At 25.3% G+C, this 27,909-nt stretch overlaps 7 protein-coding genes across 7 annotated transcripts; 4 read left to right on the forward strand and 3 right to left on the reverse strand.

Moving 5' to 3' along the window:
* Positions 1 to 349: 349 nt before the first annotated feature.
* Positions 350 to 993, reverse strand: PmUG01_13018900 (conserved Plasmodium protein, unknown function; the record flags this gene model as incomplete). The annotated part of the gene is made up of 2 exons (XM_029007158.1): positions 350 to 589; positions 763 to 993. The coding sequence occupies 2 exons, from the start codon at positions 991 to 993 to the stop codon at positions 350 to 352; spliced, it is 471 nt and encodes a 156-aa protein (XP_028863575.1).
* Positions 994 to 3,036: 2,043 nt separating this feature from the next.
* PmUG01_13019000 (conserved Plasmodium protein, unknown function) lies at positions 3,037 to 6,084 on the reverse strand (the record flags this gene model as incomplete). Its single annotated transcript, XM_029007159.1, has 1 exon — positions 3,037 to 6,084. One exon carries the CDS (start codon positions 6,082 to 6,084, stop codon positions 3,037 to 3,039), a length of 3,048 nt encoding a protein of 1,015 aa, XP_028863576.1.
* A 1,693-nt stretch (positions 6,085 to 7,777) lies between these two features.
* On the forward strand, positions 7,778 to 8,703 carry LSM7 (U6 snRNA-associated Sm-like protein LSm7, putative; the record flags this gene model as incomplete). The annotated part of the gene is made up of 4 exons (XM_029007160.1): positions 7,778 to 7,889; positions 8,287 to 8,358; positions 8,457 to 8,527; positions 8,635 to 8,703. The coding sequence occupies 4 exons, from the start codon at positions 7,778 to 7,780 to the stop codon at positions 8,701 to 8,703; spliced, it is 324 nt and encodes a 107-aa protein (XP_028863577.1).
* Positions 8,704 to 9,639: 936 nt separating this feature from the next.
* KROX1 (zinc finger transcription factor, putative) lies at positions 9,640 to 14,093 on the reverse strand (the record flags this gene model as incomplete). Its single annotated transcript, XM_029007161.1, is given in 2 exon segments — positions 9,640 to 13,251; positions 13,266 to 14,093. The coding sequence occupies 2 exon segments, from the start codon at positions 14,091 to 14,093 to the stop codon at positions 9,640 to 9,642; spliced, it is 4,440 nt and encodes a 1,479-aa protein (XP_028863578.1).
* A 3,959-nt stretch (positions 14,094 to 18,052) lies between these two features.
* Positions 18,053 to 20,239, forward strand: CIA1 (cytosolic iron-sulfur protein assembly protein 1, putative; the record flags this gene model as incomplete). The annotated part of the gene is made up of 1 exon (XM_029007162.1): positions 18,053 to 20,239. The coding sequence occupies one exon, from the start codon at positions 18,053 to 18,055 to the stop codon at positions 20,237 to 20,239; it is 2,187 nt and encodes a 728-aa protein (XP_028863579.1).
* A 1,653-nt stretch (positions 20,240 to 21,892) lies between these two features.
* On the forward strand, positions 21,893 to 25,444 carry PmUG01_13019400 (3',5'-cyclic nucleotide phosphodiesterase, putative; the record flags this gene model as incomplete). The annotated part of the gene is made up of 3 exons (XM_029007163.1): positions 21,893 to 21,917; positions 22,135 to 24,347; positions 24,641 to 25,444. The coding sequence occupies 3 exons, from the start codon at positions 21,893 to 21,895 to the stop codon at positions 25,442 to 25,444; spliced, it is 3,042 nt and encodes a 1,013-aa protein (XP_028863580.1).
* Positions 25,445 to 26,361: 917 nt separating this feature from the next.
* Positions 26,362 to 27,744, forward strand: PBGD (porphobilinogen deaminase, putative; the record flags this gene model as incomplete). The annotated part of the gene is made up of 1 exon (XM_029007164.1): positions 26,362 to 27,744. The coding sequence occupies one exon, from the start codon at positions 26,362 to 26,364 to the stop codon at positions 27,742 to 27,744; it is 1,383 nt and encodes a 460-aa protein (XP_028863581.1).
* Positions 27,745 to 27,909: the final 165 nt, after the last annotated feature.

Here is a 27,909-nt window from a genome sequence, read left to right on the forward strand (position 1 = left end):
TAAATAATCTATGCTTCAAAAAAAAAAAAAAAAGATGTTTAAAATAAAATGTACATGCAACAAACTTCTTAAACAAAAAGAAAAGACAAACTAAGGTGTTATAAAATAACGGATAACATTTACGAATATGTACAAACGAACAGATATATAAAAAAAGAACGCAAGCATGGCTAATAATTTAAGATCATATTTATACTTATAAAAAAATATAATAATGAAAAAGGGAAATATAGATATTTTAAAATGGAAAAAAATAAAAATTACCATGACTTCAGTTACTTTAGGCTTTTTCTTGAAGTTTGTAAAATATATAGCAATAATGGTGTTACATTGCTTTTAAAAAATATATTCAATTTTCTGTTTTCTCGTTTTTCGCTTTCTTTTTTTTTTTCTTTTTTTTTTTTAAATTTTTTGCGTTTTCATTTTCATTGACAGGATTCCATCCTGGTACCTTTTTTTCACCTGTCTTGTTTACACTGCTATATGTGTTTATACTCTTAATATTATTTAAGTTTACACCCTTGATACTATCTATGTTTTCACTTATATATTTGTTTTTATTTTGTTCTTCTAATATTTTCCCTTTAACCTGATACACACAATTTTCCTCCTACCCGTTTTAAGCACATATATATATATATATATATGTATATAAGCATATATACATGTATATATTTATATACCTACACGAGCATAAATATATGTGCGCATTAAACTATTTACGAAAAAAAGGTGGAAACTTTCTTATCTTTTTGTTCTTACTTGTGGCATATAATCGGTTCTTACGCGAATGTTTTTTCTGAATGTCCCATCACTCCTCTGAGTCCCTTTAATAAATTTTTCATTTGTTTTTTCATTTAATATATAAATATCACCTAAAGGAGTAACCACTTCTTTTATATAATTTTCTTTTTTATCTATATTATCTTTATTTTCAATAGTATTTGATGAACTATTTGTTAATTTACTTCCTGTAAAATTTCTGCTTTGCATATTTTCCTATTTTAATTATATTGTAAGAGAGTAAAAGAAACTTTAATGAACAATAAATAGTTATAAAATATAAATGAATAATATAATAGTAACACATATAACAAAATCAGTTTAGCTTTACATTTTTATAATTAAATGTAGATACATAAAATTAGCTAGATTGGTATATACATGTATATACGAATATAAATATATATACATATATAAAATATATATATATATGTTAAAAGTAATTTGTACTTGTGCAGGTTTCACAAAAAAACAACTTTAAATGGTAAATCTCTTATGATAACCAATTAAAAAAAAAAAAAGAGATTTAACTTAGCAAATTATATTAAGAACGTTCAGATAAGAAAAGGAATACATAAATTAAAAAAAAAAAAAAATGAATTGTACTATATTTATTACATTATGATTTTGCTAAATTAGCTATGTAATATAAATAACGTACTCATTATTTATATTTTTGGAAATCTTTATAAATGAAATTAAATATGTACTTGTGAGCCGGGATTGTCAAATAACTTTTATCAAAATTTACCATGTACAACACACAGTTATTTGTATATTTATAAATACAGGTATAATATTTCACTTGGAAATATGGGAAAAATATATAGAGATATTTAAGAGAAACGTGAGAGCAAACTGAAAAAATATAAATTTGATTTATAATTACATATGCTCAGAAAGCATGTTATTTGAAATGATATTTTGTTTTATAATAAATACATATTTTTAAAATTATTTCATTTTTTATTTTTCCAATTAAAGCTATTAATTATATATTAGTTATGCGTTAATACTTTGTTCCCTTTCATTTTATTATCTACCTTTTATTTACTAAATTTCGCTTTTCTCTCCATTCCCTTTATTTTTCCAATTATATTTTTCATTTCGTACATATAGTTATGGAGAACACATATTTTTTATGCCTGAAAAAAAGCTTTTCATTGTTCTTATTAAAAAATTGCTTAAACAAAATTTTGTTTCAAAGTTTGGAACTCTTTCTTTTGTTTAGTATATTTTTTTTTGGTAATTTTCACCTTCGTTTTGTCTATTCCTTTTCTTTAACAATGCGAACATTTTCATAATTTATATAAATTCATATTCTGTAAGTATTTTGACAAATACCCCAAGAAAAAAAAAGATAAACAACTTTTTATATGTAGCTTTTTAAATTGAAAAACAGGAATAATTTTTTTTTATTTTATTTAAAGACTGCTTTCACATTAATTTACCTATTTATTACATAACATGAAGGAACGAGATAGGGAAAAATAGAACAGTACGATAATAGTAAAAGACGAAATAGAAGGAAAATTTTTAATTAAAATAAAACAGAATAAATAAAAAAAATGATAAAATCTTAAAGACAAAACGAAAAAAAAAAAAAATAAATAATAAAAAAAAGTTACATTAGAATTAAATACAAACTGTGTGTATGAAAAATCATAAAAATAATCAAGTACAAAAAAAAAAAAAAATAAATAAAATAGGAAGTAACATTACACGAAACAACATCATGTGGGTTGAAAATAAAAGAAAAAATAAATGAATAAGGCCAAAAAAGCTTTATGATTTACTAAAAAGAGGTGAGTATTATTTTAATACAATTATAACTATAACGTATTATAACTTCAAATAATATGGTCGAACATTTAAAATGTGAAATAACGAAACGTAATACTAAAAAAATAAAATAATGAAAAATTTGTACAAAAAATGCAATATGGCATAAAAGGAAAATTACGAAAAAATATATATATGTGTGTAGAGATTGTGACATATTTAATATTTTACAATGTATAGTAAAAAAATGAGCACGCCACTAATTTGTAAGGAAAATAAAACAGAAAAAAAGCATAATCAACATTAATGTTGCTAATGTTAACATCAACATTACCAACGTGAACATTAACACTACCAGCGTGAATATTAACACTACCAACGTGAACATTAACACTACCAACGTGAACATTAACACTACCAACGTGAACATTAATACGTACGGTTCTTATATCTCTTGCAGTACTATCAGCGCTAATAATAATAAATATACCCATTGTGTTTTTCCCTTTTAAGGTGCATACGCAGATATTTCAACGAAGGAAATGGCTTCTCGCAACAATAAAAAATCATATGTGTTTTTATTTGCATAAAATGATTTTCCAAGTTCTCTAAATTATCAAATTCTTCATAACAGTATGCACATGTGTTTGTAGTTAACATATTTTTTAACCATGTATGTAATTTTTTCTTATTCCTTGCACCTAATAAATGCTTTAGTTTACAGTGATATCTCGGTATTGAATTAGTTGGATCATGTTTAAAATATTTTAAATATGATAATTTGTTATATATTTCTGCTTCAAGATTATTTATTACTTTTGTTCTTATATTTGCACCAAATTTTGCACCAAATTCGGTTATTCCCCATTTATCACCTTTTTTTTTGTTAATATATAATTTATTACCATAGTTTGTTTTATAACCTCGCTGTGTTTTACTAAACCTGAGGTCTTCGGGAAAAAAACCCAAACTGTTTTCACCAGGTACATTACTTTTATTCCAAAGTGCTGAATTGACATTATTACAATTACTCTTACTATTATTACTACCTTTTTTATTTCCCCTCTCATTTTTATTGTCACTGCTATTATTAGTGCACTTATTTTTAATATTACTGTAACTATTCTTTTCATTATTTTTTTTCTCATGTAATGCGTAAAAACTTGCATTATTCCTACCACATTTGTCAGACTGGCCTCCACATGGGTTGTTATTTAAGGTTGTGCCGAAAGAATTATTACGATTGATATTCGAAAATTTTAAATAGCTTAAATTGTAATTTTTTATGGGGTAGTAGTATTTGTAATACTTATAATTATTCTTCTTATATTTATATTTTTCCTTTTTTTCAAATGTGAATCCATAATCATTAGGATTAAAATCCTGTTTCTTATTAAAATGTTTTCTTCGAAATGCGTTATAATAATTATATTTTCTACTCTTTTTGTTTGCATAACGATAGTTATCACCCTTTACGTTATTATTTCCATCAAAAATTGGTTCATATATTGGGCGATTTATATCATATATGTTCCAACCTATGTTTCTTTTCGCATACTTATAGTTCATCATATTATACTTATTTATAGTGCTATTTCTTGTATGTACAACAAAGGCATCTATGTTACTTACATTATATGTTTGATAAGTACTTTTATTGTTGTTCCTCAATTCACTGTACACTTTTTTCATATTATTCCTATTGCTATAATTATCTAAATATTCAATGGAGTAATTGTCGTTATTATCTACACTGATTATATTGTTGTCATTTTTGTTTCTTATACTATCTCCATTTATGAAATTTTTATTGTCTTTACTTATATCTTTGATATTTCTTATACTACTGCTTCTAAATAAATTCATGCCACATCTCTTACGATAAGATGAAATGCGTATACTGCTGTTATGGTTATAATTTTCATCATAATTACTGTAACAGTTTATGTTAACATATTCACTTGAATTTTTCTGAACAAATAAATCACCTGAGGTTACTCTCATGCAATATACCTTTTCAATGTTAAGATTACGCTTATTAAGGGTAAGAATATCGAAAAATTCAGATGGGTCATACGCTTTATTTGTAATTAAACGTTTATGCATATCGTGATATTTCGTGTTATAACCAATATACCTATAATTTATATAAGTATTATTGAAGTTACTAGAAGCATTAAATTTATTACTGTAATGTATAATCAAGTTGTTTGAGATATATGAACATTTTTTTGCATCGTAGTAATTATTAAGAAAAGTTTCAAACTGATCTTTTCTTATCTTAATGTTTTTTTTTTTGTAAACTACATTTTTGTGTTTATTGCATTTTTGCAAATTTTTTGAATTAATATTTTCTTCATTTTTCATATTTTGGTAGGTAAAATCGTCCTCATAAGCATGTGCTACTACTTCGCCACCTTGTACAGAGGAATTTCCCACAAGCTGTTGCCTATACTTCTCTTCTTCTTGTACCTTATCCTTCTCTATTTCTTGTCCCTTATTTTTCTCTCCTTGTTGTTTCTTATGCTCCTCCTCTTTCTGTTCACCACTTTTATCCAAAATACACATACTATAAACATGCAATTCTGCTGGAATTATACCTAAATTCATTTTTGTTTTATCATATAAGGATAATGTTTTCCCCATCAGGTTCATGTATTTTTTTTCTGCTTTTGGTAAATGCTCCCTGGAGTCTTCTACATTTTTATCAATAATATTACTGTCACACGAATTGTACTGTTTCAACCTTTTTTCGATTACTTTTTCTTCTTGTAGTATATTATTTTTTTCCTTACTAAGATTATCTTCTTTCAAAAGAATTGCTTTTTTAATTCCTTTCATTTCGTAATTACTTTTATAATTGGTGTGAATAGTATCCAAGCTTGAGTTGGAAAACTTTAATGAGTTCATTATTATTTTGTCACTTGGCATATATTCGGATTGATTTAATTTGCTTGGTATTCCAGATTTCTCTTCACCAAATATGTAAGTTCCTTCTTTTTTTAAGTCTGCAATTGTTTTCTTCCTATTACTTGTTAAATTATTTTTTATTTTTGTTTTTATCTCTGTATTTATTTTGTGTAATTTATTATTACCATTTTCATTATTGATAAAAATATCTTTACATTTTACATTTTTTAAAAAATTCTTGTCATTTTTATTAAAAAGATCAATTTTTTCTTGTACAGATAAATTATAATTATTACTTAACACTGTTTTATTTAACACATCATCATTATAGTTATAATTTGTACATGAGAATAAATCACAAATTTCATCTTTCCTTAAATTACTTCTACACATTTTATAATAAACTCCACTTAATAACTGTATTTCAACAGTTACAAGTCCTTTTAAACCTATAATGTTAATTTTTACATGATCCTTTGAAAAAACATAATTATTCTCTTTCTCTGTTTTTTCCAGCCAATTATACTTCTTCGCATTTTGCCTTATATCATTTAAATTTATGCATTTGTCTTTCTCTTCATTTGGAATTGCCTTAATTACATTAGTCATATTTTTTCTTTTTTCTAAAATAATATACCGTTGCAAAAAAAAATGTACGCATGAGGAAGAAATACCACAATGATATGCTTCACTGTGAAAAAACGAACTAAGAGATAAGCAAAACAAAAAAAAAATTAAAAAAAAGTTAAAACAAAACAAACTAAAAAAACAAACTAAAAAAAAACAAACTAAAAAAAACCAACAAAACTTTATGATATTCATACATGTATAAAATATATGTGTATCTTGTTATTGTACCATTGGATAAAATAGAAGAATAATTTATGCAAATTCTCCAGCGCTTTTTATCAGCAGCTAATGAAGTAAAATGAAGAATGTGCGAATTAATTTTGCTAAAATGATCTTCGAAAAATGGAAAAATAAAATATGTACTTCGTGTAATGTTACAGTATACGTTTTGCCAAAAACAAAAAAAAGGAAAAAAAGCGCAAAAAAAAATTATAACAGATATACGATAAAAATAACGAATATGGCATATACGACAAAAATAACGAATATGGAAACTATGACAAAAATGAAAAAAAATCAAATATAACAAAAATGATAAAAAGGACAAATATAACAAAAATGACAAATAGGACAAATAGGACAAAAATTACTAAAATGAAAAATATGACAAAAATGACGAATATGAAAAATATGACAAATAAAAAATCACAACAAAAATGATGGTAACATATTTACATTAAATTTCAAAATATAAGTTGCAAAAACATTATATACGTAATATTTTTTTCTCTACTAATTTTATTGCGTGCGACAGTGCACAGTGTTAGAATAATGCTTGTAATTGTAAAAAAAAAAATTATAAGATAATAAAATTATAAAAATACAAAATTGCAAAAATGCAAAATTGCAAAAATGAGAATTACAAAATTACAAAATTGCATATCTGTCAAATTATTGCAAATGCATATATATAAAAAAAAAAAAAATGTACATATAACGGTATATAATTAAATAAAACACACTGGTAAATGTCCTTATTCGTGCTGTAGAACATTAAAGGATCTACAAAAAAATGCAAATAAAAATTTATTTTCAAATAAAATTGTAAGATATTATCTGCAAAGGAAAAGAAAGTATAACTATACGACTTATAAACTATGTTCTATAGGGAAAAAATAAAACAAAACAAAATAAAAATAAGCAACACAGCATAACCCACGAGAAAATAATTCATGGCCAAAAACTTAACAAAAAGAAAAAATAAAAAACAAATTTTTTTTTTAGTAATTCTATGGTTATGTTTGAAAAACATAACAGAAGTAATGTTATATTACACATATGAAAATAAATAGTGACCATTAAGAAGAGCCAATAAACGTAGCGCAAAATTTTAATTGCTTAAAATTGCTTATCAGAAATTTCAAATTATTTTTATAATTCTATTCAATAAAATAAAATAAACAAAAAAGATATAAGAGGCTCAAAATAGAATTTTTATTTCTTTTTTTTTTTTGTTTTATTAATATTAGTATAGTTACCCAAGGATGAACTCATGATAATCAAATAGAAAACATATTTTTTTTTTATAAGACTATATTTAAGTTACTCCTTTTTCTTAAAACTTTTTTTTGATTTCAAAAAAAACTAATTTTTATCAAACCAAAAAAAAGAAATAAACAACAAAAAAATACTTATTTATTTGTATTCAATTTTGTACCCAATTATTCTGAAAATGTCAGTATTACCTAAAGCTCGAGGACAAAATAAAGATAACAAATTTATGACAGACATTAAGAAATTTATGAACCAGAAGATTCGGGTGAAATTCGATGGAGGCAGAGAAGGTAATCATTAAATGAAAATAAAACAAAACTATAAAGTAATATACGCAAACACATTATGTATTTGTTAATTAGGAAATAATGCGTTCTTAATATAATTTTATTATGAATAAATATGTGCAACTTTTTTATTTTTTTTCTTTATTGGCGTTCAATTTTTGTATTTTCCTATTTATATAAATATGCATACAGTTCATGTGGTTAATTATGCTCTTGGTATTATATATGTGATAATTTATTTCATTTTACTTCATTGTATTTTATTTATTTTACTCTGTTTATTTCACTTTGTATATTTTACTTTGTATATTTCACTTTATATATTTTACTTTATTTATTTCACTTTGTATATTTCACTTCATTTATTTTACTTTATTTATTTTACTTTTTTTCCATTTAGTTGTTGGAAATTTAATTGGTCATGACGCTATTTTCAATTTAGTTTTAGATAAAACACAAGAATATATAAGAGGTAGAAATGGAAAAAAAATATATATACCCATAAAAAAGACATGTAATGTTTTATTCTACAATATATATATTTTTTAATTTTTCTTTTTTTTTTTGCAGACCCAAACGACAGCTTTGTTATAACAGAAAAAACCAGAAATATTGGTTTAATTGTAGCAAGGGGAACATCGGTATTTTTTTTTTTTTTTTTTTTTTTTTATTCAGTTTTAATTATTGACCGTTTTCTATTATTTGTCATCTGCTTTCTTGTTTTTTTTTCCCCCTTCCGCTTTTGTAGGTTGCCCTGATTACACCAGTTGATGGTACACAAGAAATATCGAATCCTTTTATATCAGAAAAAGATTGAATTTTTTTTTTTCTTTTTTTTTAATTATAAATATTAATTTAATGAAAAATTAAAGAAACTTTTTTTCATTACCATTTTCGTGTACAAAAAATTATGAAACTAAATTTTTTTTTTTTTGATAAATTATCAGTTTTAATAGAATATTCTTTTAAAATAAAAATCACAGTGCAAAATAAAATTTGATAAGCATATGTCCACATATTATATAAATTAATAAAAATATGTGTTGCATTCATTTAACACTTTAAAAAAAAAAAAAGGGACATAAATAAATAAAAGAAAAAAAAAAAAAATTTTTAACTTCACAAATGGAGGAAAGCTTATATAAAGGTAACTATGTTTAAACATACGGTTGCATAAACATAGATATGGGTGTGTAAAAATTTTTAAGTGTACAACCAAATGCACACATATACACACTGGTGCCACGAACGTGAATAACTCATTAAAATAAAAAACTTGTCCAAAAAATGAATGACAAAATTTTGAGTTACACGAAGAAACTTGTTTTTTCTTAAAACACAACTGTATATATAATATAAATATATATATATGTATTAAAAAATAACAGTGTAAATAATATATTTGCATATATATATATACATATCAAAAGAAGGCAATAATATACGTATGTAGGAATGTACCTATGAGAAATGTGCCTAATCTGTGCAATGTTCTAAGGCGGGACAGAGGAGAATCACAATAATTTTGAAAACTATTTGCTATTCACTTAGCTATCAAGCAAAATGTTTATAGGAAACAAATGTCTTCATATTTAAATAAACAAGAAAAAAATATCGGAATGTTTTATGCATGTTCACTAATTTTTTTTTTTTTTTTTTTTTAAACAAATATAAGCAAATGACAACTTAGTAAATTTTGCTTCTCCAACATTGCTGTTAATCTCTTACACTCCTAAATTAGTTCATGTGCGTCTTACGAATGAATATAAATGTTATGTCTTCTAAATGAACTCCTATATCCAAAAGACATATTACACTTGGAGCAAAAAAATCTCTTAACATGATGATGGAAGTTAATTACATGTTCCTTTAAACTAAATTCGGACGAAAATTCTTTGCTACAATTATTTATTGTGCATTTATAATTCTGACAAATATTTAAATGTACCTTTTTAACATGTTTATTATAACCATTAATGTGTAGATATATTTTATTACATTGTAAACAAACATATTTTTTTTTAAAACAATTTCTTTTATGCTGTATGAATTCTTTATATATAAGAAATTTCTTTTCACACGCTGGACAAGAATAAAAAAGGTTACACTTATGCTTATTTAAATGATATTTCATTTTTGAAATAGTAGAATAGGAGTAAGAACAATTTTCATATGGACATGTATAATGTCTAATTTTATGAGTTCTCAATTCTTTTGGTGTATCAAAACTTAACTGACAAATTAAACAATTATATTTTACTTTTTCTTTATTATCTTTATGTGTTAAAATATGTTTTTTCAAATGATCTGATCTTTTATATGTCTTTATGCATAACTCACATTTATAAGGTCGAGAATCTGAATGTACACACATTAAATGTCTTTTCATTAATTTCTTATTTGCAAATACCATATTGCATACATTACATGTTCTTATTTCTATTGAAATGCTACTGGGTGAAAGAGTTTCTTTTTTAATTACATTTTTTTCAATCAATGTGTCGCTATCTGTTTGTCCTGTATTTCGCTCTTCTATATTTTCTAATTCGTTATTCATGTTATTTTCATTGTTACTGCATTGCAACTCCCCGCTTTTTTCCCCTTCCTTTTCTCTACTACTTTTATTATTTACTTTATTATTTGTTTTCCCACCTTCTACATTATTTCCCTTCTCAACATCTCCTTCACCACTACTCTCAGCCATATCAGTAATTTCGTTACCCCTTTTTTCGAATGAATCATTATTCAAAGGTAAAATATTCTCAGTTAACTTTTCTATATCTATCGAGGACATATTTGAACAATTATTTTTTGAATCTTTCAAATGCTTGAGTTTACAATTATAAGACTGCCTTGATGTTTTGAAAATAAGCTGACATATTGAGCACTGAAACTTCTTTTCTTCTTTGTTTATATCATGTTTCATTCTATGTAGTTTTAAATGATCTGCTCTTTTATATCTCTTTAGACAAATTTCACATTCATATGGTCTTTCATTCGAATGTACGCTCATCACATGTCTTTGCATTAATTTGTTATTTGCAAATACCATATTACAAATATTACATGTTCGTAATTCTACATCCACATTATTTCTACTGTTATTTTCTTTTTTTACACTAGTTATTGTTTTATTAGAATCTTTGTTATCCTTTTCTTTCTCCTCGGAGTTTTCGTTTTCCCGTTGATTTCCTTCCATTTTATTGTCTTCATTTTCTCCATCAATATTTTCACCAATTTGAATATTATCAATATGTGTATCATCTTCCTTCTCCGAACTTCTATCCGAATTAGCATTATTGTCATCAATCTTACCATTTGATGAGTTCCTTTTTTTTATTTCACTACTGTCTTCACCTATGTCCAATAGTTTGTTCGCATAATTTTTCTCTATTAATTGTTCTTTTACTGAGATCTCCCTGTTAGTTGTACATTCACCCTCTTTTTCATCTGCAATACGTTTTTTGCCTACAGTGGATTTTTCACGTGCCCTCTCCTTGTCTATAGTAAACTGTTCGTTTAACATTTCCCTATCTACAACAGATTTTTCTCTTGCCATTTCCCTATCTACAACAGATTTTTCTCTTGCCATTTCCTTATCTACAACAGACTTTTCACTTGATATTTCTTTTTCATTTTCTAAATTATCATCAGAATCACCACTAGATTTTTTTGACGTAAAAAAGAAAATTTTGGAAATTTTACTTGACACATTTTCATAAAAAATGCTTCTCTTTTTTGACTTCATTTTAGCATCAGCCAATCTATCGCTACGCCTGTTAAAGGATACATTTCGGGTTTCACTCTGAGCTATACGTTGTGCTGCATCTTCAGGTACATCTCTAGGTACATTTTGAGATACATCTTGAGGTACATTTTGAGATATATCCTGAGGTATATTTTGAGATACATCTTTAGGTACATTTTGAGATACATCTTGAGGTACATTTTGAGATATATCCTGAGGTATATTTTGAGATACATCTTTAGGTACATTTTGAGATACATCTTGAGGTACATTTTGAGATATATCCTGAGGTATATTTTGAGATACATCTTTAGGTACATTTTGAGATACATCTTGAGGTACATTTTGAGATACATCTTGAGGTACATTTTGAGATACATCTTGAGGTACATTTTGAGATACATCTTGAGGTACATTTTGAGATGCACCTTTCAAGGTACCTCCCTCTACGTGCTCCCGCCTGCTCCTGTCCCGTTCATCAAAGTGCGTCTGCGAAGTTGTTTTGTTTTCCTCTATTTCCATCTTAATTCTAGGTGGACTATTCATTTCACCTTTCACTTTTCTATTTTCATCACCATTTCTTTGGGGCATATAGTCTTTGCTTATTAGATCTTCACACCGTTCCTGTTTGATTCTATTTCTTTCAATCTGCGTATTTTCTTTATTCATTTGTTTTCCCTCTACACCTTTTATTACATTTTTGACGGTTGTTGTCTTCTTTTCAGTTGGTACTGGATTTTCTTTGTTTATTAATTTATTATTTCTATTAACTATTCTTCTTTCTCTCCTTATTATACCTACACCATTGTTCTCACTTTTTTCATTCCCTTTATACACATTAGAAGAGCTCTCTGTAACTAGAGGATTATTAATTTCTTGAAAATTATCATGTTCATTTCGATTGTTATTTATTGAAACATTTTGTGTATTTTCAATATATAAGTAATAATTTGAACTGCACCTATCGTTGTTATGTGATTCTTCCTTTTCTTTTTCTTCATCCATTTCTACCTCTAATTTCTTTTCTTTATTTGCCAAATTTTCGAAGAGAACTAATTTGTCCCTCTGTGTGCCCCTTTTACCTTTATAAGAACCTTTGCCTCTTTTAGAAATACTATTTTTGGCTACATTCCCATCTTCTAATACTTCTGTGTCTACTTGGCTCTTATAATCGCTCACAGGATCCGGAGTAAAAAACTGAGCTTCATTTTCAAATGATTGCATATCTGCATAAATATCATTCAAGCTCTTATCAATAATTCTACCTTCTCCATATCTTTGGGTATCTTCTAATATATAATTTTCTCCTTTTTTATATATATTACTAATACTATATTTTAATTCATAATCTTCCACTACATTATTCTTATTAACACATTGTTCATTCTTCTTTTGGAAATAAGTATATATATCCTTGTGTAAAATGGAAACCTTCGTAGAAGTAGAAGTAATATTGCTTGAGAAATTTTTTAAAGAATTATTAGACGGAAGTCTTTTTCCTACTTTTAAATTATTTGTTTTTATTTCATCAGTGCATAATATACCATATTCTTTATAACCTCCGTTATCATTATTATCCGAATTTGAGGAATGGAAATTTATTAAATATTTTTTTTTTTTTTTTTTTTTTCCTTTTCTTTTTTATTTTTCTTTTCAATAAAACATTTAAAACTCTTCTTCATATTTTTTGTCAAAATAAATGAATCTTTTATGTCTTCCATAAATGAGCCATAAATATTGCCAATTTTTATTTTTTCCACCTTATTATTTGTACTCTTACTAGTGCTATTTTCGTTACTATTATTCTCACTGTTTTCATTATTACTACTACTTTTTCCACTGTTCATGTTGCCACAACCTACATCATCCTTGTCCATTTCTGTATTGCTTAAAATTCTATTATTCTCTTTAAAATATTCCCCCCAATTAAATTCATTTTCCCTACCACGATAATTTAAATATACGTTTTTACGCTTCTCAGCATTTTCCAAATCGCACTTGTGTGTAATGTTTTCTCTATCTATACTTAGATAGGAAACGTCATCATCGTCAAAATCATTTGATGGTGATGATAATGATGATAGTAATGAATTCTTTTTTCTTTTTTCATATTCCCCTGCCAAGCTCTCGTATTTTCTTTTCCTTAAGGTACTTTCACTTATAACTTTGTTTACATTAATAGCTGAGTTATTATTCCGCAAATCATAGTGTTTAATTTTTGTAAAACTTTTATTATTACTTATGATATCATTATTGCTATTATCAACAATGTAGTCTTTTCTTACCTCTATCATCTTATTCTTTTCCTGTTCTTTATTGTTTGAATTACTCAATATATTTATTTTGTTCCAATTTACATTGTTCTTTAAAAAAACCTTTTCACTTTCACTATAAATATTATCATTTAAATTTTCATCTAAAAAGTATAAGACTGTTTTTTTCTTTAAATTTGCGGTCATTCTTCAAGTAACATTATTTATTTTTTTTTTTTTTGCTTTTTCTTTTTTTTATATATGCTTATTAGAATACGCTTTTTTCAAATCCCTTTTTTTCTTCATTAAACGAGAACAAGTAATTACTAATATTTGGAGGTTGGTTTAAGTGCAAAAAAATTGAAAAAACATATGTTTAAATATATTTTTTTTTTTTACAAAGTTGAAAACGTGGTAATATTTTTTGTTGCATTTTCATTATATTTTCGTTATAAATTGGTTATAATGTTTTCATATTTTCGTAGTACGTTAGCAGTACGTTCACACTATTTTCCCAATAGTTTCTGCTATTTTGCGGTTAAATTTTCCGAAATATTTTAGCTATATATTTCTCCAATGTATATTGCTTCTTCTTTTTTGCTTTGATTCCTTTTAGAAAGTATTTTATTATATTTTATTTATTAAATGTTCGTGACAAGGTAAAAAAAGTACGCGTTGTACTCATGTGATCTGTATATATAAGTATTATTACTTCTCAATAAAAAATGAACTTGAAAACGGTAAGAAATGAATATACGGGAAATTATTATGCATATATATATATATATGCATACATGTACGCTTTACATATATTTCAAACATGTATGCATGGTGCTTATTTTCAATTATTGTTATTTTCCTTAAAAATATAACCTTATACGCCCTGTGAACATAATTGAATGCGGTTAATTTTTTTTTTTTTTATATCAATTTAAAATTATAAATTTAAAAGAAACGAGAAAAATGTTATATACTATGGTATCTACTGTACTACTATATCATAGGAAATAATTAAATAAAATTTGTTAGAACGTTCAAAAAATTAAAAAAAAAGAAAAACTTTGAAATTATGTACATGTATATATATATATATATATTACATTTACGTATATGTAAACTGTTAAAAGAGAAAGAAAGGACATTTTTGGAGCAAAAAGAAATATATATATATATATATATATATATATATATATATATACATACATATTTATATATTAAATAATAATATACATATAATTCGGAAAATAAATTACTAAGAATTAAATAAGCACAAATACATTTATGGTTTTGATAACATGTTTGCACATAGTATTAGGTATATGGATTTTCGCTTATTCCTGATTGCATAAAATTTTTTTTTTTCGTTTTGTTATTTTTGTGCACTTTATTTTATCGTCTTATTGTTAAAGAGAAAGGAAGTAACAAACAAAAAAAAAAAAAAAGTGCTATGAAAAATGTTGTTCTAGCAGATTATATTACACAAGAATTACCCATTTACTCTCAATAGGAAACACATTAAAACGAAAAGTCTCTGAAGTAAAATATATGAAGGGTTTTAGACTTATTGAATATTTTTACATAAGGATGTTTATGTATTTACAGGAGTAATGTTATTACGTAAATTTATATATGTGTATAACCTCAATGATTAGTCATGTACTTTATATACACCTTTCAAAAGATATTTTTTTCGTTATTCAGAAATGATGACAGAATATTTGAAAGGGCACATAAGCTGAAAGCTGCAATTTTTAAAAGTTAAAATATTTCTCATGCTTGATTTAAAACGATACAACAATTTTGTTTTTAAAAGTAAAGTGGTTTAAATAATTTCGAAGAACTTAAATATGACAATAAATATATTTTTACTTAACTGCTTAGTCGATTATGTATAAAATGTGCAAAAGCATTTAAAGAGCAAATATATTTACTCCACCCTATTTAAATTAAACGTATGTGTACGTATAATATATATATATATATATCTGTATATAAATTTTTTTTTAAGGGGTGGATGTTTAAAATGTTGTTACGTTTTGTATACTTATATAATGAACTTGTTTAAAAAGAAAAAAAAAATTGAGCTTCGTCGATAGGTATATTAATCCATTAGAATATATATTTTTTATAGTAAAACCATTAAGTTATATTTACATTTTATTTTCCTTTTTATAATCTTAGTTCACAATTTACCTTTATCATTTTTCCCTTTATTTTTAAGTTCATTTTTAGAATTTCTAAAATTATGTATTTATAAAATAATTATATTTATATATAATAATGTTATTCTTAGTGAAAATGAGGAAAAAAGATTAATATTTTATTTTTCTTAAAATCTTTTTTTTTTATATATGCTAAAAGTTCTCTCTTACTAATATTTTAATTTATTTAATTATATTATTATGCATAATATGAGAACTATACTCTTTTTCACTAATTCCTTTCTACAAAGAAGGCAAATTTTTCATTTAATCTATATATTGCTGTGCTTGTAGTGTTTAAAAAAAGAAAAATTAGCACAATAACTAAAAGTAGAAAGGAAAAAAAAAAAAAAAAAAAAGCAAAAAAAAAAAAAAAAAAAAAAATTTACATTATCCACACATTTTTATTTGTACGCTAACAATAATATTATATATATATATATATATTTTTTTTTTTCCTGTAAAACTTTTAAGTTTTTGTAAATTTAAATATATTTAAAGTCAATTTTCATGTTTTTTTTGAATCAAATAAATTAAAGTTTAGCATTAGAAAATGTTTTATGAATTTAAGTAAAATCTCGAATTGAGAAAAACTAGTTTGCCTTACTATTTTTTGACATTTCTAATCCTTTTTTTCCCTTCCTTTCACCTTTCACATTTCACGTTTTACTTTTTCTTTTTTTTTTTTTCTGGGTTTGTTTAATCATTTGTAGCTTGTATTGTTGTAACAAAATTAAATTACTTTTCTTTTACCTTTTTTTATGTAGTTAACTATATTGTGACCTTTTAAATTTTCAGACGTTTGTGAAATCAACAAAACATGAAAATCCTATAAAGAACAATGTTTTATTTCATTAACATATTTTTATATAAAAATAAGAAGTAATAAAGTGCTTAAATTAAACAAATGAAAAACTAAGCATAAAAAATGATATATACGTATAGTCTTAGACAAAATATATGTAACCCAAATTATATCTTGTTTTTAATTTGTTAAATAAAAAAGTATAGCGCTTCAGTTTAATCAAGATTTGTTTTAAAAAAAATAACTCGAAAAAAATAAAAATAAAAAGTACTTTAAATGTTAATGACATATTTGTATTTAGATGAAAAACTGTTAAATGCTATATTTGTAATAGTTTTATTGTATTTTATTATTATCATTATTTTTTAATAATTAAAGTTTTGAAACATTGATCTAACAGTGTGTAAGTATATAAATATATAATTAAGGACATGTATATCTGCAGAAGTTATAGTGGTGTATATATTTAAGTAGTTATTTGAAATTGGAGAAGTTTATCATATTATATGTTTATATATTTTTTTTTTTTGGTTCTCCTATCTTGTGTGTGCATCAATTATCGTATAGCAAAATAGTTTAATATATTATGAACAAATATAACCTGTTTTAGTGTTTTATTAAAGCAGGATGAATAGCAGGTGTTTCATTTTTATTGCAAATAACATCGATTGATTTACTATATGCAACAATTGAATATTAAACATGTATGCGCATGTATACGCATGTACACACATACACATAATAAAATGTACACAAATATACACATATGTACATAGTTACAAACCCCATAAATTTGCTGCTTCATCCATTTTTAACGACCTTTTAGAAGCTATTTTAAAGTCTATTTGAAGTCCATTTAAAATAGTTTATCATCTCTTTAAAATTTTGAAAACTGCGCACTCAGTTGACGATTTAAAGCAGGTTGAAAAAAGAAACAAAGCAGGTATAAAAACAGCGACTTTTTTTTTTTTTTAAAGAATTAACATAAACAATATATATGCATGCATATATGTATGTACGTACATATAGCAATTATTTATATGCACATAAACACACGAACGTAGAAACACAGAACCCAGTTGTCAGTTTAGCATTCCCATATGAATATACATACGCATAAGAGAAATTACAAAGTAGCAGCTTGACTGTACACATATATAATGACGATCGAGTTGGTCGTAAATCTGGAAAATCATAAAAGGAGGATATGGAGTATTTGCTGGAGCCCTGATGGTAATTTTCTGGCTTCGGTAGGAGCGGATAAGTATATAACTATATGGTATAAAAAGAATAATGATAAAATAAAAAAATCAAATAATAGTAATAAAATTATTAAAAAATTGAATATAATGGGGGAAAAGACTCTAATAAAATGTAACTTAGAGTTTGAGATATATGATATAATAGAAACGAATCATGAAAAGTCATTGAGACACATTGAGTTTTCTAAGGATGGAAGTTTTTTTGTTGTTGCTTCTTTTGATTCAAAATGTTCAATTTACAAGAAAAACAAAAATGATAAATGGACATTTTACAGATCGTTAGAAGGGCATGAAAAGGAAGTAAAATGTGCTTCAATTCATCCAACAAATAAATATATAGTAACTTGTGGAAGGGATAAAAGTATATGGGTACATGCAAAAGCAGATAACCGAAAAAATAAAAATATGACAACAGATATTTGTAGCACTAGTAATAGTATTGATGAGAATAATAACTTTTTTACAGCTAACGATACAGTGGATAATTCATTAACATCCAACGGTGCAATTGATAATCCTCTGACGTTCAGCTGTGTAGCTGATAATTCTCTAATGCCCATCGGTACAAATGTTAATGCACCCATTGCTAACGACCCTATTAATACCACGGACATGCTACGCGATGATGAAAACAATTTTGATTTTAATTTCGATGCATATCTAACTGCTCATACAGAAGACATTAAGTTCGTTTCCTGGTGTCCATTGAGTGAAAATACATTTATATCCCTTTCATATGATAATTCCCTAAAAATTTGGAATAAAAAAGCAGACGAATGGAATTGCATACAAACGTTAAACGAACATACTTCTGTTGTTTGGTGTGTTGCTTTTAATTTTGATGGATCAGAATTTGCTACATGTTCTGATGACAAATCTATTAGAGTATGGAGAAGTGAAAAGAAAAATATGTACAATAAACAGAAATATCCTTTTCTTTATCAGCAGATAGTTAAAAATGTAAGAAAAAATTCAAATCATAGTTCATTCAGTTTTGAAATAGACAAAACGAACACCAAAGGAAGTGATATTGATACATTTAATAAGAAAACAAATAATAAAATTAATAACAACAAAAAAAATATAAAAGTAAAAGGCTCGAACGAAAGCAGCATTCTCAAAAGAACAACTAACCTACTGAACAAGCTAAAAGAGCACACACTCAAAAAGGAAAATGATTCAAATAATTCAAATGATGCAAATGGTACAAATGATATAAATGGTACAATTGATATAAATGGTACAATTGATATAAATGGTACAATTGATATAAATGGTACAAATAATTTCCACAATTTTTTAATTATAGGATATTCAGAAAATGGGAAAGATATACAAACCGTTTTAAAAGTTTTTGTTAAATATAAATTTGTTCCTCTGTATTTTGATTATGGCTTCTTCAAATTTGTCTACAAGTACTCGCAAATAGAAAATGGTCAAAATGATAAAAGTCAAAAATGTAATGACACACAAAAGGGTAACAGCAAAGGTGATGAGCCCAATGAAGCAAACGATGATGATACCATTTCCAAAGTCTCTAAAAATGCAGTCACTAAGCATAACGAGGAAAACAAAAATATAAAAGATGAAATAAACAGAAATGACAAAGATATAATAAACGCAAGTAATTATTATAAACTAACTAAAATAACACATTTAGAGAACACTAATAAACAAAACATTACTGACACTTATGAAAAACAAGGTAGTCAGGAAATGTTATCGCAAATTGATTCTTCTTCTTCAATAATTGAAAATATATACGAAAAAGAAGAGAATTTAAAAAATATAAATTTTGATGATTGGAAAATAAAACACGTATTAGAAGGTTATCATAAAAGAAGTATTAGTTACTTAGACTGGAATGCATATGAAGATTTGATTGCAGCATCTTCTTTTGATAATTCTTTAAAAATATTTCAGAAAAATAATGACAATTGGAATTTGATTGAAAATATTGAAAATGCACATTTAAGTGATGTCAATTGTGTTGTTTGGTGCCCGCAAAAATTTCAAGATTATTTCTTACTAGCCACAGCTGGCGATGACTGCGTTATTAATATATGGAAATATACAAAGAGGTAATCTTTAAGTTTTTATATGTTCTATCATTTTACACATTTTATTTTCTCAATTTTCTTTATTTCCTCAAATTTCTTTATTACCTCAATTTTCATTATTTTCTCAATTTTCTTTATTATCTCAATTTTCTTTATTATCTCAATTTTCTTTATATTTCTATTTTACCTTTCTGCATTCGCTACTAATACATATGTAGGTCTGTTATTCCATTACCATTCGTATTTGCTTCAGTATGTTTGCATGTTCATATGTGTGTTTACAAAGTTATGGACATACATGTGCACAGATATATTTATGTCTATTTTAACTTTATACATAAGTTATAAAGATCAAAATTTGGTTCTCATTTCTTAAAATATGTTTTTATATATGTGGCAATATAAAAATTTATTTTCTTCTTTTCAAGTTCGATTTAATACCTACATTTAATTTTTGAATGATTCACTAATAAAATGAAAAACTCCTCTTTTAATATATGAAAATATAGTTTAACACAACGCATTATTTTTTCCACGGTGCAACGGCAAGTTTTAGCTTCCTTTTTTGCTGGTACAAATATTTTAACATATTAAAATGCTATAAAATGGAAGAGGTTACGTTTTCTTTTTTTTTTTTTTTTTTTTTGGAACTTAATAAAAGCATTAATAGGAACAAACGTACATATAAAGATTCGCCCAACAGAAGGAATTTGAAAATTATGGATATTTTCATTGATATTTACATTTATATTTATATTTCCCAAATGTACCAATAGGTGAGGTGTGGTGATATTGTGACAACGAAGACACGTAATAATGATTATCTCAATACATGTGTACATATATTAGGCCAGCACCTTGTTAGCGCACTGTATATACAAATATATATATGTACAACTATATATATATATATATATATATATATATATATATAAATATACATTTATGCATGCTTCTTTTTTAGGGGTTTCCTCAAATGTGCATACAAAATAAAAAAAAGTTGGTGCATTTCTACATATATCCCATCAACACTAATAAGGGGTGAAAAAAGAATAAAAAATATATATGAGCCCATAATACGATCAAACTTTTCCTTTCACGAAATGTGAGAATATATATATATGCATTTATGTATGTATATACGTATGTATGCATGTATGATTACGTGTGTATATTCCATTGTATATGTTCATTTTCTTCCATATAGTAGTTTTTAAATTAAAGAATATAATAGAAAAATAAGACAATACCCTCTTATTTTTCGTGGGATGTCTTTAGGATCTTATGTAAATTTTTTCTTTTCTTTATTAATGCAGAAAAGAGCTTAAAACTGAAAATATAAAAATAGAAATAACTAACTTCTATATACGTCCTCATTATTCACTATAAATCAATTTAAGTTACCTTTTCTTTTTTTTTTTTTTTTTTTTTTATTAAATAATGGAATATATAAGGAGGAAACATAGTTATATATATATATGTGTAAAAAAAAAAAAAAAAAAAAGACATTAAAAAGAAATATATCAACAAATGAATAAGCAAAAAAGAAATACAAAACAATACACATTCGTGGTAATGCAAAAAAGATACGCTTAAAATTAATGGCATAATAAATTATATCATTCATGTAAAATATAAAAGCACTTGAATTTTATTAAAACTTGAGGCCTTTTTTAATATGGAAACAGATATAGACCAAAAAGGTAACCAACGTTTGTAAAATAATGATTAAAAAATATTATTTGCATACTTGAATGTATACAGAGTGTTTAAACAGACATATATGCACATGTGTACACATATGCATACATACATACATGTGTTCACACATATATATACGCACACACACACACACACACACACACAGAATATTTGCAGTGTTTACCTTCACCTAACTCACTCCCAATGAACATTTTCCAGATCATCACATAAAAGATGGAAGCGTCTTACATAAAAGATATAAATTAGATAAGGAGTTGAGCAAATCGTTTGAACAAAACGATAGGAAATATAATGAAGAATTGTGCAAATTTTCATTTTTACATGAAAATACTATTAAAGCTAAAAAATGTAACTTTGAGAACACAAAAGAATATTTATGGATAATTATGAAGGATGAGGCAAAGAAGAAATCAGAAAAGAAATACTATAAGTGTGTAAGTAGGAACAACATAAAATTTATATGTGTTGTAAGAAAATACATGAAATTTTTTTTTCATTTAAAAAAAAGGAGCTACCAATTCAGTTCATTAAATTCGTGCGCAAATAGTATCAGTAGTATAAGCAGCATGTCTAGCTTTAATAATGCAAGCTTATTGAACAGCAGAAATAGCTTGAGGAATATAAATAGTATGAGTGGCATGAATAACCTGAAGAGCGTGAACAATCTGAGCAGTATGAACAATCTGAGCAGTATGAACAATCTAAGCAGTATGAATAATATGAGCAGTATGAATAATCTGAGCGGTATGAACAATCTGAGTAGTATGAACATTCTGAGTAGTATAAATAACCTGAACAGTGTAAACAATCTTAGCATCATGAAGAACCAGAGCAGTATGAACAACTTAAACAGTGTGAACACTCCAATCAATATGAACAATCTGAGTAGTGTAAATTTTGCTAGTGACGTAAAAGCCGATACTAAACTTATTGATTGCGTAAAAAAATCGAAAGAATATTATGGTGAAAATTACTACAGATTAAAATATTCTGGAGACAGATCATTGCATCGAAAGTTCTTACAGTTCTTTCTAAACAAGACAAGTTGTTTTATAAATATATTTAAGTCCTTTAATGAAAAAAAAGATAATATGAATACAATAGAAAACATCTTATTTATTAAAAATGAGAATTATGAAGAGGCCTTCTTAAACATATTTTACTCTTCGTTTCCTTTTAAAATGATGGTATATTCCATATTAATGATTTTAATATCAGTGATATATTTTTTTCTTTTATATTATATAGTGTTAATATTTATGTACGAGAAAAATGTTGTTATTTTCTTAAATGTATTTAAATTACTTTCAGAAATATTCTATTTCTTCTTTTTTGTCATATATATTTCCTTGTTTAGTTCTAATTGCATAGATAGAATAGCCTATTATTCTTATATATCTTATTATTTTTTTATTTCCTTCATACTTTTACATAACATTGTTCTTTTCCAATTAATAACGTCTTCTCCAACTAACACTCATGCTGAATTAAGGAGAGAATTACTTGTAAATAAATTTTTTTATCAAAAATGTGTCATAATATTTAGTAACCTATATATATGCTTGTTTTGTTTTTTAAGAAATTATATGATTCTTTACATTTTTATAGTGAATATAAAATTTTTATTTTTTTATATTATTTGTATATGTTCCTTTTTCCTTTATATCTGTTGTTATCTAAAATTCTTATGTTATGATACTTTTTATGTGTGTCTTTTTTCCCTTTGTACAATATCTTTATCTCTATATTATGAATATAGCTATGAACGAAGATGGAGAATTTTATTTATAGGCGAACATGCACAAGAAAAAAAGAAGCCTACTCATCATTTAACGAAATATTTTTCTATAGATAATACAATGCCTACTTCACCAATTGAAGACATTTTAAGCAACTTGAAATTATTATTAGATCATGTTAAAAAGCTTGAAGAATACACATGCGAAAAACAAATGATACTAATAACAAAAATGAGAGAAAAAATAAAAAAATGCGAAAATATACTAAGAACACAAAATTTAAATGAAGTTCAAATATATAAATATAGAAAATTTGAAAGAGTATATAATATGTGGTGCTTAGATAAATTAGACAGTAATTGCGATAAAAATGAAGAATGTAAATCCTTCTTATCTCAACATATAAATAAGAAATCATTTAATTCCTTTTCTAACATTCATTCTTTATTATCATCCAAGTTTCAAGAGTATCACAATGATTCCTATGATTGGAATGCAGATATACAAATTGTTTACAAACAAAATGTGTTTATATCAATTGGCTATAAACTGTTATATCCTCTAGGTATACTAGAGCCAAATTTTGACAAAGAGAAATTAAAAAAGTTTCTTTTTAAAATTTATTCCCTCTATAATGATGTCCCTTACCACAACAGTTTGCACGCTGCACAGGTGATAATTTCATTTTACGTTTTTCTACGTCATTCTATTTCGTATGGTCACGTTGTATATGTTATCCGTTTGCATGTCACCTACTTAGATAGAGTCAATATTATTCCTTTTCTTTCGTAGTATATCATTTATTATTTTTTTTTTTTTTTTTGAATAGAACATTATACGTATACATCTTTTTTATTTTTACTCTCGATCTCTGTAATTGCTTCAATTTGCTTCAATTTGCTTCATATTGCTTTATTTTATTTATTCATTCATTCATTCATTCATTTTTCACACCTCTTTTCTAGGTAGCACACTTCAGCAAGAGTATGCTCTTTCTCCTGGACATTAATCACAAAATTTCTGCAGTGGACGAGTTATGTTTGCATGTAGCTTCTCTATGTCATGATGTAGGACACCCAGGTCTTAACAATTATTTTTTAATAAATTCAGAAAATAATTTAGCACTAACTTATAATGACAATAGCGTACTAGAAAATTATCACTGTTCACTGGTTTTTAAAAGTTTAAAAGAGAAAAATTTCAATATTTTCGAAAAATACCCTTATAATATTTTTATTACTTGCAAAAAAAATATCATAAGAGCAATTTTATCAACTGATATGAAAAATCATTTCGAATACATTTCCAACTTTAGAACATCAAAAGATTTCATAGATTATGACAACTTAACGAATGATCAAATATGGCAAATATTTTGTCTCATTTTAAAGGCAGCAGATATTGGTCATTCAACTCTTGAGTGGAACAAACATTATGAATGGACAATGAAAATAAATGAAGAATTTTATTTACAGGGATTACTAGAAACATCCTTAAATATGCCAAAAAGTTTTTTATGTGATATAACTACCATCGATAAATTAGCTACTTCTCAAATTGGATTTTTAAAACATTTATGTGTTCCCTTATTTAATGAGTTAAATTATATTTCAAAAAATAAAGATATTTATAATCACTGCATTTCTTCTATTGAAAATAATATAGAACAGTGGGAGAAAAATAAAAATAACCAACAAAATCTCGGATTACAGGAAAAATACAAAAATGAGGACTTAATTGACAGAACAAAGCTACTGAAGTTTGCATGAAGGCGAATGAGCATGCACACATATTTGCATAAATACAGGAACACTTACATGAATATATACATGAATGCAATTATTTTTATCTATTTTTTTTTTTTTTTTTTATTAGTTATTATATGACTTTGCATTTACTTTTTATTTAAAGTTTTTTTTTTTTTTTTTTTTTTCGTTATTTTGTTTACAAAAAAAATATATTTGATTTTACCCGTTAATGGTGATTGTTTTCGTTCCTTCTTTTGTAAAAAATATGCACCCTCATACGTACATGTGCATACATACCTATATTTATATATATATATATATATATATATATATATATATATATATATATATATATACATATACATGTATAGTGCGTAGGTAAATACCAGAGTCTATATATGTATATTTCCTTCTTGGGAACTTTTATTTTTCACGTACTTTATTTTGTTTTTTTTTTTCACTCATACGTGATATACGAAATAATAATAATTAAGAGAAAACAACGTCAACGGCTCTCTATTCAATGCTACATGTTTATCTTTATGTAGAATTGTTTCTTATAAGTTGTAAATATAATATTCTAAAAAACGAAATAAAAAGTACATGTATTTGTAATATATAGAAAAGGTCATTTATATATTTCATGGACGTACGCAAAACGCAGCATTCGAAATAAAAATTGCAATTTCCTGTGAAAGAAAATTTTTTTTTTTTTTTCAAGGAACATCCCATTAATTTTGAACACTGCGCTGAAATAAATTGCATGCATATATGACTATGTAGGGGGAATGATATACGAGTACTTAGCCTTGCTTATTATGTTTATATATACATAAACAAATTTCACCCTTTTCTATCTGAACCTTTAAACCCTAATTCGAAGTGTGCATTGCTACTAATTCTACAAAAAGTAAAAAAAAACGATAAGGATGCATTTAATGGTTCTCCTTTTATTAAATGTATACGTAGTTATTTGTGTGTGCAGACACGTTCATATAGACTCAAATTGCTTTGTTAATGTTTATTATTCAGGACACATAAAAAATAGGGTGTTAAACGTGAACAAATATTTATGCCCAGAAAAGAATTGCAGATATTATTGCAGAAAAAACTGCGAAAACAATTGGGGAAAAAAATTATTCCTTGTTCAGAAAAGCAAGGAAATAATAATAGGTACTAGAGATTCTCCATTAGCAATAAAACAGTCCGAAAAAGTGAAAATAAAACTTTTAACGTATTTTAAGAAAATTAAAAAAAATGTAAAAGTTATTTTAAAAACAATAAAAACAACAGGTGATCAAATATTAGACAAAAATGTTGGCTTATTTGGTGGAAAAGGAATATTCACAAAGGAATTAGATGAGCAGTTAATAAAAAATAATGTACATATGTGTGTGCATTCTTTAAAAGATGTTCCTTTAGTACTACCTGAACATATTCACTTGTCATGCTTTTTAAAAAGAGATACAATTAATGATGTCTTTTTATCAATGAAATATAAAAGTTTAAGTGATATGAATAAATCAAATGCTACAACGGTAGAAATAAAAAGCGACGATAATGATAATGATCGTGATAAAATAGAAGAACCAGAACAACAGAAAAGAAGTAGTGTGTACAAAAATGAGCAGAAAAATTCCTCATGTACTGTTGCAACTTCGTCACTGAGAAGAAGAAGCCAAATAAAAAATATATATAAAAATGTAAAAATAGAGAATATAAGAGGAAATATTAATACAAGAATAACAAAATTGTTTAATGGTCAATATGATTCTATAGTAATTGCATTGTGTGGCTTGGAAAGATTATTAACAAAGGAAATAATTCAAGATATTATAAAAAATAAGAAAAGTAGCATACCTAGTAAACAGCACATAATTAGCTATAATAACACGGATATTGATTTAAGTCTTTTTAGTATTCAAAAAATAAGTACAAAAATTATTTACCCTGCTTTATGCCAAGGTATTATAGCAGTTACATCAAACGATGAAAATTCAGAAATTACACACATTTTAAAGAGTATAAATGATAAAAAATCGGAAATTATGGCGAACATAGAAAGAGCATTTTTATATCAAACTGAAGGGAATTGTATGATGCCTATTGGTGGGTTTACAAAAATTGTAAGAAATAAAATTTTTTTTAATGCAATTATTAATGATATTCATGGACACGAAAAATATAAAGTCAAAGAAATTGGACATGCATCCAATTATAACGATATTGCAATAAGAGCAGCAAGGAATATAAAACAGAAAATGGGTATTGAAAAATTCAGAAAAATAAAAGAAGAAGCAGCTGTGTTTTACACAGAATAAGCAAAATTTTAAAATATTCCAAAAAATGATTATTACAACTGAGAACATTTATTCATTATAAAAAAAAATATATATATATATATAAGTATCATCCTATAAAATAGTAATATATTGAAACTCTATATTTATTTAGTAAATAAAAAGCGTGTACCTACATATGAACAT

Source organism: Plasmodium malariae (assembly GCF_900090045.1).
Source record: "Plasmodium malariae genome assembly, chromosome: 13".
In the NCBI taxonomy this organism is placed as follows: domain Eukaryota; phylum Apicomplexa; class Aconoidasida; order Haemosporida; family Plasmodiidae; genus Plasmodium; species Plasmodium malariae.